The sequence below is a fragment of the Branchiostoma lanceolatum genome, chromosome 4, assembly GCF_035083965.1.
Source record: "Branchiostoma lanceolatum isolate klBraLanc5 chromosome 4, klBraLanc5.hap2, whole genome shotgun sequence".
NCBI lineage: Eukaryota > Metazoa > Chordata > Leptocardii > Amphioxiformes > Branchiostomatidae > Branchiostoma > Branchiostoma lanceolatum.
Window position 1 is genome coordinate 30,364,523 of NC_089725.1, and position 15,232 is coordinate 30,379,754.

Here is a 15,232-nt window from a genome sequence, read left to right on the forward strand (position 1 = left end):
GGGCTCAAAATGCTGGGTGCATATGCACCCAAAATATGGAAGGAAGTTCACCTGTGCTCTCTTAGAGTATGCTCCTAATATTCATTCAGCTTTGGAGAAGTACCAGTAACTGACTATTGATAACTTGGGTGTCCTCCATTAACATTTTTTTTTCCTTTTTGCACGGGATGAATAAGGAGTAGATAAGCCAGAGTGTAATTAAAATGGAATACAGAGTTATCAAAATCTTTTTATGTGTGTATGCGTGTGCATATGTGTGTATGTCTGTCTGCTGTGCCCTTTCTATATGTTCTGCCAGGGTGTGACAATCAGGAGGGGGTGAAGTCTACCATCTCTGATCACCTTGTTTCCCCCTGTACAGGATGAATGAAGAACAGATAGCCACAGTGTGTAAGTCGGTCCCAGAGGTGCTGGTGTTGTACCAGTGGGGTGAAGTCTGCCATCTCTGATTGCCTTGTTTCCCCCTGTACATTGAGAGGGGGGTGAAGTCTGCCATCTCTGATTGCCTTGTTTTCTGTATTTAGGATGAATGAAGAACAGATAGCCACGGTGTGTAAGTCTGTCCCAGAGGTGCTGGTGTTGTACCAGTGGGGTGAAGTCTGCCATCTCTGATCACCTTGTTTCCCCCTGTACAGGATGAATGAAGAACAGATAGCCACAGTGTGTAAGTCGGTCCCAGAGGTGCTGGTGTTGTACCAGTGGGGTGAAGCCTGCCATCTCTGATCACCTTGTTTCCCCCTGTACAGGATGAATGAAGAACAGATAGCCACGCTGTGTAAGTCAGTCCTGGAGGTGCTGGTATTGTACCAGTGGGGTGAAGTCTGCCATCTCTGATCACCTTGTTTCCCCCTGTACAGGATGAATGAAGAGCAGATAGCCACGCTGTGTAAGTCTGTCCTGGAGGTGCTGGTGTTGTACCAGTGGGGTGAAGTCTGCCATCTCTGATCACCTTGTTTCCCCCTGTGTACAGGATGAATGAAGAACAGATAGCCACGCTGTGTAAGTCTGTCCTGGAGGTGCTAGTGTTCTACCAGTGGGGTGAAGTCTGCCATCTCTAATCACCTTGTTTCCCCTGTATTTAGGATGAATGAAGAGCAGATAGCCACAGTGTGTAAGTCTGTCCTGGAAGTGCTAGTGTTGTACCAGTGGGGTGAAGCCTGCCATCTCTGATCACCTTGTTTCCCCCTGTACAGGATGAATGAAGAGCAGATAGCCACGGTGTGTAAGTCAATCCTGGAGACACTGGTGTTGTACCAGTGGGGTGAATTCTGCCATCTCTGAATCTGATCACGTTGTTTTCTGTATTTAGGATGAATGAAGAGCAGATAGCCACGGTGTGTAAGTCTGTCCTGGAGACGCTGGTGTTGTACCAGTGGGGTGAAGTCTGCCATCTCTGATCACCTTGTTTCCCCCTGTGTACAGGATGAATGAGGAGCAGATAGCCACGGTGTGTAAGTCAGTCCTGGAGGCGCTGGTGTTGTACCAGTGGGGTGAAGTCTGCCATCTCTGATCACCTTGTTTCCCCCTGTACAGGATGAATGAAGAACAGATAGCCACGGTGTGTAAGTCTGTCCTGGAGGCGCTAGTGTTCCTGCACTCCTGGGGGATCATCCACAGGGACATCAAGTCAGACTCCATCCTGCTCGCACACGACGGGAGGGTTAGTTTATTTGTTTGTTTGTTTGCACCTTTGTTTATTCATGGAAAACTCAAATCAGCATGCAAGCCCCTTTTTATTGAGGTCATGAGAGAAGACGTAAGGGTCAGACAGTTTGTTTTGCATAACTTGTAAACCGTCTTTCGGCATAGCACACCAGTTCTGTACAAGCTTTGTAAAACCGGGCTGTAAGGTTTGATCCACTCAAACCAGGATGAATCCATTTACCATGCTCATGCAAAACTTGATTGTACGATTTTTCTTTTCCATCAATTGAATTTTTGGTAATTCTGCACTATCTTTTATTGCTTTATATTGTTATGTCTAACATCGTTCTCCTCTGTGTTATAGGTGAAGTTGTCGGACTTCGGGTTCTGTGCGCAGGTGACCCCTGACCTACCCAAGAGGAAGTCACTGGTGGGCACGCCCTACTGGATGGCACCCGAGGTCATCTCCAGACTGCCCTATGGGCCAGAGGTCAGGGTTACATCATTATTTTACCAGTGATAGTTGTAAAAAGTTGCCATGGCCAGTTAATGATGATATTTTTTGAAAGATGTGAGCTCCTAGTTTTTAATTATAACCATTACTGTAAACATGACTATTTTTGCTTGATCATTTGTTCTTACATGTTGACCTTTGATCCCTTGTGTGTTGTCCTTTGTTTCATGTTGACCTTGGGGCCCTTACTTGTTGATCCACTGGATGACCAATAGCACCTTACATGTTAGCATGAAAGTTCATCTGAGTTGATAAATCACCTTTCCATTTCTTACATGTTGACCTTTGCCCCAGGTTAACCTTTGGTCCCTTACATGTTGACCTTTACCCCCAGGTTGACCTTTGGTCCCTTGCCATCATGGTGATGGAGATGGTTGACGGAGAGCCTCCGTTCTTCAACGAGCCTCCCCTGCAGGCCATGCGCCGCATCAGGGACATGCCTCCCCCCAAGCTCAAGAACACACATAAGGTGGGTACAGTATAACATTACATCAGGGACATGCCTCCCCCCTAGCTCAAGAACACACATATGGTGAGTACTATACAACATTACATCAGGGACATGCCTCCCCCCAAGCTCAAGAACACACATATGGTGAGTACTATACAACATTACATCAGGGACATGCCTCCCCCCAAGCTCAAGAACACACATATGGTGAGTACTATACAACATTACATCAGGGACATGCCTCCCCCCAAGCTCAAGAACACACATATGGTGAGTACTATACAACATTACATCAGGGACATGCCTCCCCCCAAGCTCAAGAACACACATATGGTGAGTACTATACAACATTACATCAGGGACATGCCTCCCCCCAAGCTCAAGAACACACATATGGTGAGTACTATACAACATTACATCAGGGACATGCCTCCCCCCAAGCTCAAGAACACACATATGGTGAGTACTATACAACATTACATCAGGGACATGCCTCCCCCCAAGCTCAAGAACACACATATGGTGAGTACTATACAACATTACATCAGGGACATGCCTCCCCCCAAGCTCAAGAACACACATATGGTGAGTACTATACAACATTACATCAGGGACATGCCTCCCCCCAAGCTCAAGAACACACATATGGTGAGTACTATACAACATTACATCAGGGACATGCCTCCCCCCAAGCTCAAGAACACACATATGGTGAGTACTATACAACATTACATCAGGGACATGCCTCCCCCCAAGCTCAAGAACACACATATGGTGAGTACTATACAACATTACATCAGGGACATGCCTCCCCCCAAGCTCAAGAACACACATATGGTGAGTACTATACAACATTACATCAGGGACATGCCTCCCCCAAGCTCACAACATGCATCACTACGCGACCAGTGGACTAGTCCCCTGCTATGGTGCTTGCACAGCGATGTGGCCCAAGGGCTGTAGAATCAGGGAAGGGCACTGCCCTGTACACAGAAGGAAAGGTTTTATCTTAGCAAGACCAGCGGTGTGTTGTGATGTTTAGTAAGGTCTTTAGGAAGCTTTTAAGGTCTGCTGTGTTTTGATCTGATCGCTCCTTACCAGCGACATCCTGCCGGTGGTCCTGTGGGCCTGAAATACAGGAGCACAGGAAATTCCTCGTTAGGCTGAAATGTCCATGAAGTACACCAGGCTTCACAACAACACAGCACAGGGATGAGTCAGTAGCAGCAGGAAAAGGGAAATAGTTATTTGAGACTTGTTCTAACCAACGTTTTGAAACATTGATATTGAGCAAACCTTAGTCACACGCAGCTGTGAAAGTCCAGGAGTCAGAAATCGTTCTCTGCTGCTGGCTTCTTTGTCATTGAGTCTTGAATTCCTTATAACTGTTCTCTGCTTCAAGTTTCTGTATGGTCAAGTGTAGGAAACTTGAATCATTCTTTGCCACTTGTCTCTCTTAGGCCAAGTCTAGAACATGGTACTTCATTTTTATTTTTGTGGGGACTAAATTTTGTGGTAGAAGGAGAATTTCAGAAGGTTTTCACGGTGTTTTAAGTTTGTGGTTGAAACACTTCTAGTCTAGATGTTCTAAAATGATTTTCTCAAATCATCTGCTGCTCTCCCTGACATTTTGTTTTTGATTTGTTAACTAGTGTAGTCAGCTGCGGGTCTCTTCAAGAAGTCTAGATATGTTTAAACTGATTGTCTCAAACTCTGTCTTCTGTAGGCAGAAAAGACACTGTGGGTTTCCTCAAGTTAGATGTGTTTTAACTGATTGTCTCTGTCTTCTGCAGGCCTCCTCGAGGTTGCAGGGATTCCTGGAGAAGATGCTGATGCGCGACCCGTCCCAGCGGGCGAGCGCCATCGACCTGTTGGAGCACCCGTTCCTGCTGCACGCCTCCAACCCAGCCTGCATCGTGCCCCTCATGAGGAGTTTCCGGCACAGCCCCTGCTAGTCCCAAGCCACAAGCACCACAGGCACCACAGGCACAGCCAACACAGCAAGATTAAGATATGGTACCTCTGACTCCCAAACACAGGCATAGCCAACACAGCAAGATAAAGATATGGTACCTCTGAAGAAGAACCTATATCCGCAATCTCCAAGCACGTGGCTCTATCTTGTTTTGCATGATCTTGTATGTATTATTTAAGTGGGGCACATTTTCCTCTCTTTACCCTAAGAGGAAAGGAGAGTGACCACAAATTGACAAACCAAACACTGCAGAACAATCAAAGCCATGCATTTCCAATGAATGCATCGCTTCAGCTTGTTTTTTGCAACTTTTATAGTCCACTTTTTTCCCCGTTTGCGTTGCCTTTCATCCATCTTCGTGGCATGTTTGCCACTAGATGCAGCGTGATGTAAACAGAGAAAAAAATGTACAGAGTACCACAGAAAGACATGCAAAACCTGCCAGAACCATACGTCTGCTTGGAGACTGCAGCACACAGCATTGCAGGGATCTTGCCATATTGCACCCTGTGCCACCTTCAGCAGGTGGTCTGTCTTCCCGAGGCACAGCTCGTAATGTAACTTCTCTATCCATGACAGTCAAGTGGAGTGAACCGAGCTGTACTGGAAGACAGCGCCACCTAGCTCACGTACAGCAAACTGCATGGTCTCTATATAAGACAGGGATAGCCTTTCGTACTGTTATAAGCTGCATGTTGCTTAGATGATCTGTATACTTTGATAATAACCCTGTGACTTTATGGATTCGAAGAAGAGTTTGTAAGATACGGTTTATGGCTTCGTAAAAGTACATACGGTTTCAGGTTTAGTATTTAGTAATACTTTTTAACAACATCCCATACCTTTTGTATTATCAGAGTATTTCTAAGCTCCTAACATGTCATAATCATAAGACGCGTAGCATATAAAGTCTGAACAATCTCTTCATGTTAACATCATGTAGCAAACATGCAAATTATGCTGCCCGAGCCTTGCAGTTCTGCATCCTTAATTGTTTATGCCTGTACATCTAAATGTTTTAATTCTAACCCCACTTCCATGTGGATTTGAGTATCAAGTGACAAATAGTCTAACCTAGAAACATTTTACTGAATTATACTCCTTGCCCCGTTTCAATTTTGATCTCTGTGATTCTCTAACTCGAGTTTTAAAGAAGATTATGTTCTGATTATGTAGTTACACTGCACCACTGTCACGGCAGCTAGCAGGGGCGCGCTATGATTTCCTCATGTCGTTAGGCTTCGTTCGTTAGTAACCATTAATTAGTTACGTCGCAGCCTTGTATAATTACTAATAACATCATACAATCGGTAGTAGTTTTAACATTTCAATAGATATTGTTAGCTTACAGTTCTTTGTTATGAAATTGTGTAAGGACGATAAAGGGTACTAAATGGGCAAAGAGAGAACCGATATGGTGGATTGGGAGGCCAGTGGCCTCCACATGTGAAAAGAGCGTCTTACAAACGTTGAGAACTTTGTATATGTATTATACCTTTTCTATAACCATGTAAATCCGAATTCAGCCACCACCAATTGTGTGATATGGAACAAGAAACCGACTGCCCTCCTCTTTTGGATGGCACAAATTTGAGTACAACTTTTTTGAAGGGATGGAATTTTGTGAAAAGGTTTTGAAATACTCATCCTCCCATAGCAATATATCTGTGTATATCCCTTTGGAGGCATGAATTCGCCAGACCTATTTTGTGATAGTAGAGTAGAATTTGTAAGATAAAAATGGTTCTGGATTTCTGGTGCTTAGGGGAACTACAGTGTATAAGGAGACGGATGTGTGAATGAGTTTGTGTACCAGACTGCTTTTCTTTTGTCATATCACCCTGTACACCCTTTATCGATCATCTAAGCTATCAGAAAATTATCAGAAACTACACAAGAATTTTACCTTTGCTAACCTGGATGGATGTATATAACCAGAGGATTGTGATGAGTGATTTTTTGGGGCCTCTGATTGGCTACCATTTTCTCCAATGAAACACTGGGCCTTGTGATTGGCTACCATTTTCTCCAATGCAACCCCATGAAAAGGGCTTGTGGTTGTAGTTCTCCTCTAAGTTGCCAGGTGGCATTGTTGCACACACTTATTTCCCAAATACTGAAAGACGTCTAAAGCTGTGGCCCATGTATCACAATGTGTTAAAAACTTGAAATATATCAATTTGAAAATTATGCATTTAAATGTTCAAATACCGTAACCCTCCTCCTGCTAAGGTAGCCTCTGGACACCAAATTTGGATTTGTTTCAGGGTTATGCAGCAGGGTTAATGCCTTTTAGCACTCCGAATCCAAAACCAGTGTCTAACCAATTTGGAGCAAGACACCCTCGGAGTACTAAAGGTTAACTGTTTATCACCCGATAATCAATATGCAAAGCCGTCTGTGCCAACACTTAGATTTTGTCCATTGTCTTCAGCTGGGTTTTGTTAGCCTGGTATCCATCCCCTTCAGCAGGTAATCATATGCCCATTTTTATTGTGGCGTATGGAAGCCTAAAGGGGATGGGTACCAGGCTAGTGTTTGTGCCCCAGTTGATTGTTAAGTGTAGCTTCATCAGTTAACCAAACAGATGTGATATCAGATCCATTGTTTGTGAGATATCCATAGACAGTGTAAGAGAAAGACATTTTTTTAGTCCTTGTATAAATGTGATGTCATGATTTTAAGCATTTTCCAGTCACATTTCAGCATTATTCTTCTATGTTCACATGTCACTTAATGTACATATCCGTAGAAGTGTTCCCTAGAAATACTCGGAACAAATGTCTTTTCCTGTATGCCAGATGTCGAAAGTGACGGAACAACCGTCAGACGAAGTGTATAACTGCTAACTGTATGTAGAATTCTAACAGTGTGAGGGGAGGGTTTGATATAGAGGGTTGTCATGTGCATCAGCCTACGCAAACGTAGAGAAGGCAAACTCGACAAACAGGGAAGACGGCAGGCAGTGTCTCTTTTAAGACAGATATATTGTAAACCTAGTATCACCTAAACTGCCATAGCTTCCCATTGTATAAACAAATAGACAATACTTTTATATAGGGACATAGTACACTACATGAACCTTGGGTATAAGCTGATTCACGGTTTGAACTGTGCATGTTAAAGGTCAAAGGTGAAGGCCCCTGACTTGTAAACAGTTCTTGTCAGGACCATTCTTCATACAATGTTCAGACATGTTTTCGGGGGTCTTCAACTTTGACATTTCACCCACAATGCATCTCGCTATACGTGTGCATATCAGATCGTGAATCAGCTTACTATCAACCAGAACTCTGGAAGGTTCTTATTTAGTCTCAGAGATGGATCCGATCAGTGCTTCTCTTAAACAAACACACTCCCCCCATGCCAGTCTGACAGGTTTGTAGAGAATAAAACACTCTTTTCACACAGCAGTTGTGTCACATTTTCTATTCTTCCTCTTGCACATAGTTCATATGTATCACCAGTATTTGCCAGTGTAAATACGAGTAAGTTATCTCTTACAGGAGAGTCTGTGGACCCTCATGGGTTTGGAAGGGTCTTATAAGCGAGTTGGCCTTTGAAAATCTGAAATGATTTGGCCTTTGAAAACCATGTTAACGTTGTTGGGGAAACATTTGGAATTTTGCCAGCACGAGTTATGACCAAGACCATTTTTGTGTGCAGTTTTTTTTTTTTTTTCCTTTATTCTGCAGTTTATCTGCTTGCCACCTAGCCAAATGAATTATTAGAATCCTCGGAAAACCATCTTCAAGAAGAAATTATTCTGATGTGAAGAACTGATTTTTTTTAGTCTAGTCTGAGTAGCATAGTGTCAAATGGGGCTGGAGCTTTGCTTCTAGCTCTGGCCAGATGCCAAATTGTCAATTCGACTTCAAAGAATTGTCCTTATTTCACCCATGAGGTTCCACAGACCATGATATACAATGTACACCGTTACGTAGATATTGCACGCTGCTTGTCCCAACCCTTGTTATAGTTTGTATAAAACAGTACAGAAGGTCATGCACGTCCCTAACAGTGATCAAGCTGGTCCCATGCCTTCTGGTAGTACACAAATCAACGACGGGCTGATATACTTACTCTATATTACATTACAGGGTGTCGGATCCGTACAGCCTTACCGAACACACAGTAAAACACGCTGTCGATGCAACGGAACACTTACGCCCCCTGTCGGTCACTAACATGCACTGCAGCACTCGGCAACAACCACTATTAATCATGGTCATATCAAAGGAATAGATACACCGTAGCTTTAGTTTCTTATTTCGACATGTCTTTTTTTCCTGCAAATGTTCCACTTTTTAGATGTCAAAATAAAGTATTTTTCAGTTCACACGTAATCTGCATCATACAACTATCTCTTGGACATGCAGTTTTGTTTTCTCCACAATGTTATATTACACTACGGTATTGCATCCTCCTACACGTGGTCCTACCATCTACGTAATTAGGTAAGAACACTCAGATTAGCTCAGGTAGCAGATCGGTCAAAATCTACACATTCAATATACAGAGAACTTGGCACCTTTCGTCTAACTCAAGCCGCTTTTACACAAGAAAGATTCCGCAGCAAAGTGTAGCATCAAGCATTGAAGAAGCTTAGTTAATTTTACCTCGATGAAGGTTAGACATCCAGGTAATACGATACGCAAGGCAACAGTTGCTCAAGCAACTGGATAACATTTGGACATTTCAGACGGCATTCACCGTCTTTCGTCAATGCGTAAAGGAGTAGCTGGGGTTACCAAATCTTAACCTGATAACTCGTTTAGTGACCAAAACCTGGTAACTAAAGATACTCGTTTTGTCACTGTCTAGTTAGACAGCGGATACTGTCTCAAACATATGACCGTTTCTACATTTTATCCAGTTGCTCGAGTAACTGCTGCCTGGCGTATCTTAGATAATTTTGCTCCCTTTTTTCTTTGCGCAATCACGTAGGTGGCGTCATCAACATATAGACTTATATTGATATTATTAATAAAGTATTTTTCCATGGACTGCTTTGAGTTTTTCTCTGGAAGTGAGTGAAATTTCCCCGTGAAATCTTTAATGTGTCGTCCAGGTATTCAGGCGGCTGTGAATCTCATTATGCGTGCTACACACACACAGTTTACAACCTAGCATCCACTCAGAGTCAAAACTGACTGACGATATACAACGTTTGAACGAACGATATCAAAGAGAACGGGACATAGAAACGTCATGCTTTCCACAGATTCAAATATTACATCACAAATAATATCTATGTAATTTAGTTTCCCTTGAATATCACTATATTTTGATATTATGTACACGGGCGATCGTCTATAACGGTACTTGGTTCCAGCCATGTAATATTGTGTGTTGTGTAATTTAGATATCTGCATCCAACTGGCATATGTCTTGCCTAGTCTCCACCAGACCCGTTTTGCTGCTGGAAAAATTGAAGAAATTGGCCAATCGGACTGAATGATTTTAGCCTGAAATCCAGTCAGCAGTAGTCCGCTTCTAACAGTCACCTGTTGGTGGGGTAGCGCCCGTTGGAAATGGACTAAAGCTGACCCGACTGGATTACATAGCCTGGGTGTCATCCTAGCTATTTTTCTGCCACTCCCACACACTCCGCTACAACTAGTTGTAGAGTATGGGAGCCACGAAAAACTAGTTAGGATGACACCCAGCAGGCCATGGATTCCAGGCTAGAAGTATTTGCCAGAGAGGTAAGAAATTTGCAATCTTTTTACCACTCTTCGGTTGTAAGGGTGTGACAGGCTAGCTCCTCCGGCATATTATTCAGCCTGCTTAGCCAATTTCTGATATTTTGCTAGCAGCCGAAGGAGCCTGGTAGAGACTAGGTAATTCCTGTAATATCCTGTTATAACTGTCATCTTTTGAAATAGATCACGTCACCTGTTTCTCACAGGATGAAACTCGAGACGTTTACATTTGGCTGTCTCGTTGATGTCACAATTGTTTGTGCTCCTACCTCTCATTTTCGTAGTGCATGCCGGAACAAGAGGTAACTCCTGTCCCTGGTGCTGAATTCACAGCTGTATTGATACGTAAGCGGTGATATTTCCAATTTCTGCGAACATCCTAATATTACACATTTCCTTTGATTCTGTATGTCTCAGTACCCTGGCCCTGCATATGCTATCGACTGAGATAAATTTACATACCATATCTTCATGACATCTTGTATTGAAAGTTGTTGACCCATTCCATTTTAGCGTGTGTTTTTCTGCGTGTATCCTACAAATAACGTTTACGTCGTTCTGATGCTAACTCTATTCAATCGCTTTGCTCATGTATAATACATCAAAGAAAAGACGCTACGAATACCTTAACAGCAGCTAAAAACATAATCTATCGATCATCGAGGAGTATGAATATTCTGTTGCAGAATAAATGCTGCAAGATCGTCGGTAGGGGTTCTATCATAATGCAAAAGAAACGTCACCTTGCCAAATGCACTATGAGATAAACTCTGTCATTATTAGATAAGAATACAAAACTCATCCTCGCAATGACTGTGTCACATAAACCATATGGTTACACTTCCACGAGAAATCTTGGTTCGATAACAGCAACAGCTCCCTATAACTCTACTTCACCTAAATCCGGGATTTCACATATATCCAACTCCCGGATTTAGATGAAGTAGCGTTGCGGGCTCGAATGAAACACTGTGAAAAGCGAGTTGTGGCCATACCACCTCGTTACGGGGGGACTTCTGTCTGCAATTATTCAAACCGCCTCACAGAGAGGACTGTTGTTTTGTTTCGTTTTCTTTCACATGTTCTCGTAGGGTGGTCCCTGGTAGCGTCTGTGGAAGTAGTAGGCCACAATCATAAGGAGGATGAGCGCGCCCAGCCCCAGCCCCACCGCCATCGGGATGACGTCACCGTAGTGGTCAGCACCACACTCTCGTCCTGCAGAGGGAGGGAGACAAAAACGTGATTGGCTGGTTGTAGTCACGTGACTATGACGTGCTTTGCGTCCACTATGTTATTTTCTTAGTTTATTTGATTCAAACTCAACAGAAAACAAGTGCCACTCAAATGTCCCGGGTTACTGTACAGGATTGTGATGACAGATGTTCGTCCACCTCTGACGTGAAATGTTTACGGTTGTACCAATCAATGTTAAGTAGGTGGGTTAAGTAGGTGAAAGTAATTCAGTGAGAACTACAGAGCGAATGGATTTATTTTTCAACTGATCGACATCTTTTATACTGCAGTCGTCCCTCAGTAAGACATCTGGAGCCGCAAAGTTCTTGTTTACAACTTTTATTCAGCCTGCTACCCATTCAGTGCAAAATGTCCTAGGTTTCTTTTTCATCGTTGATGCCTAATCTCCAAACAGATCTTCGACCAGGGGCAAAATCATGACAGTTTCTGACTGCTAATCAATCGCACAGCTCGTGGAGCCCCTTTTGGCTGCGCGATCAAATCTTGGCTGGCAGTCAGAAACCGTCACAGTTATGCCCCTGAAGATCTGATTGATTATTAATCATGCCTGCTTTTTTTGCGTCTGTGTTTTTAAGAACACCGAATTCGTTCCTATCTTTCTTTCAGTCCTTTGGGCGCTATCTTGGTTCTATCGACTAAACCAACATGGCGGTAGCTGTCTAAATTTACAGGTTCATGTAATTATGTAAGCTATAGTGAAACCTATTCTGTTTTACACTCGGTCCATGGGCACCGCCATTTTGATTTGTGATGTCATAGGTCGGCCATTTTTTATGACTCATCCCAACGAATCATGAATGACCAGTCGCCATATTGGATCTATCGACCCAACCAACCAACATGGCGGCTGCTGTCTATATTTGGAAGCTGTGACGTCATTTGGTCGCGTACCTGACGGCCAAATGCATGAGAGAGGCCACAGCCAGGAACGAGCTCACGGCTAAGGGCACGACTAGCTGCGACAAGGCCTCGGGGCACTTTAACTCTGGGGGGGAAAGATGTGGTTGAATGGTCCATGTACATGTGCGTATGACTCATGAGGCGATGAATGATGCTCAAGAAAGGATAATGTGTAGAAGCACACAGAACACATACATGAAGTATAAGAATGAAGGCGTGGGAGGAGAGGGGGAAAGAGGGTGAGAGTTGAGAGTGAGAGTTTGAAGTTGTGACATGTCGACATGATGGAATGCTTCACTGTCAAACAAAGATGATAAAAAAAGTGGAGATACCTGTCCAGGGCTGATGATTGTATCAAAAAAGACGGGCAATACAAAAGGTTGTATCCCTTCCCTCCTTGTCCTCGGACCAAGGCTAGATTCAATTCCTTCTTACTCAGGTGTACTTACTTACCTGTACCGTGGATTCGTCAGGTGTACAAACTTACCTGTGTCGTAGTTTCTTCAAGTGTATTTAATACCTGAGCTGTGCCGTTCTTGCCTAGATGTAAGTACCAGGTGTACTCACTTGTGCCGTAGTTTCTGTTCTTACCCAGGGGTACTTACTTGTATTGTGGTTTCTTCAGGTGTACAAACTTACCTATGTCGTAGTTTCTTCAAGTGTATTTAATACCTGAGCTGTGCCTAGATGTGAGTACAAGGTGTACTTACTTGTGCCGTAGTTTCCGTTCTTGCCCAGGTGCTATGTGTACTTACTTGTGCCGTAGTTTCCGTTCTTGCCCAGGTGTACTTACTTGTGCCGTAGTTTCCGTTCTTGCCCAGGTGCTATGTGTACTTACTTGTGCCGTAGTTTCCGTTCTTGCCCAGGTGTACTTACTTGTGCCGTAGTTTCCGTTCTTGCCCAGGTGTACTTACTTGTGCCGTAGTTTCCGTTCTTGCCCAGCTGTACTTACTTGTGCCGTAGTTTCCGTTCTTGCCCAGGTGTACTTACTTGTGCCGTAGTTTCCGTTCTTGCCCAGGTGTACTTACTTGTGCCGTAGTTTCCGTTCTTGCCCAGGTGTACTTACTTGTGCCGTAGTTTCCGTTCTTGCCCAGGTGTACTTACTTGTGCCGTAGTTTCCGTTCTTGCCCAGGTGTACTTACTTGTGCCGTAGTTTCCGTTCTTGCCCAGGTGGAAGGGCTGTATCTGCGTGTCCTGCAGAACGAGCGTGGCCTCCTCCCCGTCCGGCGCGGTCATGTCCACCTGCAGCCGGCTGGAGCACTTGTACGAGTGGCTGATGGGCGCGGAGAAGATGTCCGTGCCGGGGGCGCTCATCACCGTGTGGGGGCCGGCTGTGGAGCAGAAGGTAAAGGAAATGTAAAACTACCTTCCTCAGAACATTAAGCCAGTCAACCCTGCCCAAGAAGACCACTTAGGCCCGGCCCCCGCATGTTCTACGTGTGGGGGCCGGCTAACGGGAAGAAGGTAAAACAAAAGTAAAGTAAGGATAGCGATATGTTTTTTTTTGTTAGGGTTTTTGACTTATAGAATCTAAAGGTTTTGGGTTCGAATCCGATAGCAGGCTCCAATGTTGAACCATTGGGAAAGGCACATTGCACTTATTTCCTCCTTCGACGCAGGTAAAAATGAGTAGCTTGCTTCGGTTAGGGCCTTTAATAGAGACGTCCTCTCGGGCGGGAGCAAAGCCTTAGGTCCCGTGTTTGAGGAGAGCCGTGGCGACTAATCAGTGTAGCATTTACTTGTTGTAGTCATATTTAAGCCTATTTTGAAAAAAGAGCGGTTTATGATGGTGGTGATATACAACTAGAAAATACGATTCTGTCGTCACGATCATTCTTTTCACAATCTAAAAAAGCAAACATTTCTGCTAGTCTAAACCACCAAAACCTACCTATTTTTAAAAACTTGGAACTTTTCATTAGCCACTGTCTCCAACGAATAAGTCAACCACCCCCCACGTGTACCCCCAGTAATGTACGTAGAAACATCAGATAGATCATAGAATAGACATTTCTTATCTTTTATACGTTATTGTATCTGTGGGCACCCTTGCAATTAATCTACGTTTGCAAATACAAGAATCATATATTATAATGCCAGCTAGCTTACACTACTCCGCTCAATGATGATTAAATGAATGAGCGCTTTGATGTAATATCGGACAGCCGGCACATTGTACTAAATGCCTCCGACCACTGTACCGTAACGATATGATAACATAGCGTTAATGTGTTACTCCCCGACTCCAGGCGTAAATCTTGGCATGATGACGAAAATGCACTTAAATAAATCACAACACAAATCTGATGATGGCCCAGGCTGGGAGGCATATTTCCGTACTCCCTACCAGACTCCTTAGCACGACCATCACAGAGAGAAGAGTACGCAGGACATGTGCTCAGAATGCCTGTGGAACGACATGCTAAAACAGCGCTGCACTGGCCATGGCAACCTGACAAAGGGAAAGAAAACGGGGAAGACCAAAACTTACATGGCGACAGATGCTACAAAAGGACTTTAACCAACTGGAGATTACCATTAGGAGAGCAGACGTCCTGGCCCAAAACCGCACTGACTGGAGGAAGCTTGCTGCCCGATGTGCCGCTAGGCATGGGGAGGGGGGGGGGGGGGTGGGGGGGGGGGATCTAAGTCTAAGTAATTCTACCAGACTCTATTGGTCGCTGGAGAAATTAGGTAAAAGTTGTACTTCTATGGCCGGCTAACTCCTCTGGGACTGGCATATCATTCCTTCTGTTGGGCTAGTTTCTACTATTTTCCAGCGACCAACG

General features: G+C 44.0%; 2 protein-coding genes across 7 annotated transcripts in view; one reads left to right on the plus strand and one right to left on the minus strand.

Annotated features, from left to right (window-relative positions):
* The window catches only part of LOC136433974 (serine/threonine-protein kinase PAK 4-like), a 35,515-nt gene extending 27,521 nt beyond the window's left edge, over window positions 1–7,994 (plus strand). For 4 of the 6 annotated variants that reach the window (XM_066426608.1, XM_066426609.1, XM_066426604.1 and 1 more), the window contains 4 exons: window positions 1,534–1,660; window positions 2,009–2,134; window positions 2,493–2,627; window positions 4,403–7,994. In XM_066426608.1, the coding sequence (XP_066282705.1) occupies window positions 1,534–1,660; window positions 2,009–2,134; window positions 2,493–2,627; window positions 4,403–4,564 (550 nt within the window). In that variant the 3' untranslated portion in view covers window positions 4,565–7,994. Of the gene's footprint in view, window positions 1–1,422; window positions 1,469–1,533; window positions 1,661–2,008; window positions 2,135–2,492; window positions 2,628–4,402 lie in introns of all 6 variants that reach the window. The other 2 variants (XM_066426607.1, XM_066426606.1) reach the window with 2 other exon arrangements.
* Window positions 5,916–15,232, minus strand: part of LOC136432045 (lysosome-associated membrane glycoprotein 1-like) — a 62,501-nt gene continuing 53,184 nt past the window's right edge. The window contains exons 6-7 of the mRNA XM_066423063.1: window positions 13,586–13,774; window positions 5,916–11,504 (exon numbers count right to left, since the gene is read on the minus strand). Coding sequence (XP_066279160.1) covers window positions 11,365–11,504; window positions 13,586–13,774 — 329 coding nt within the window. The 3' untranslated portion in view covers window positions 5,916–11,364. The remainder of the gene's footprint in view (window positions 11,505–13,585; window positions 13,775–15,232) is intronic.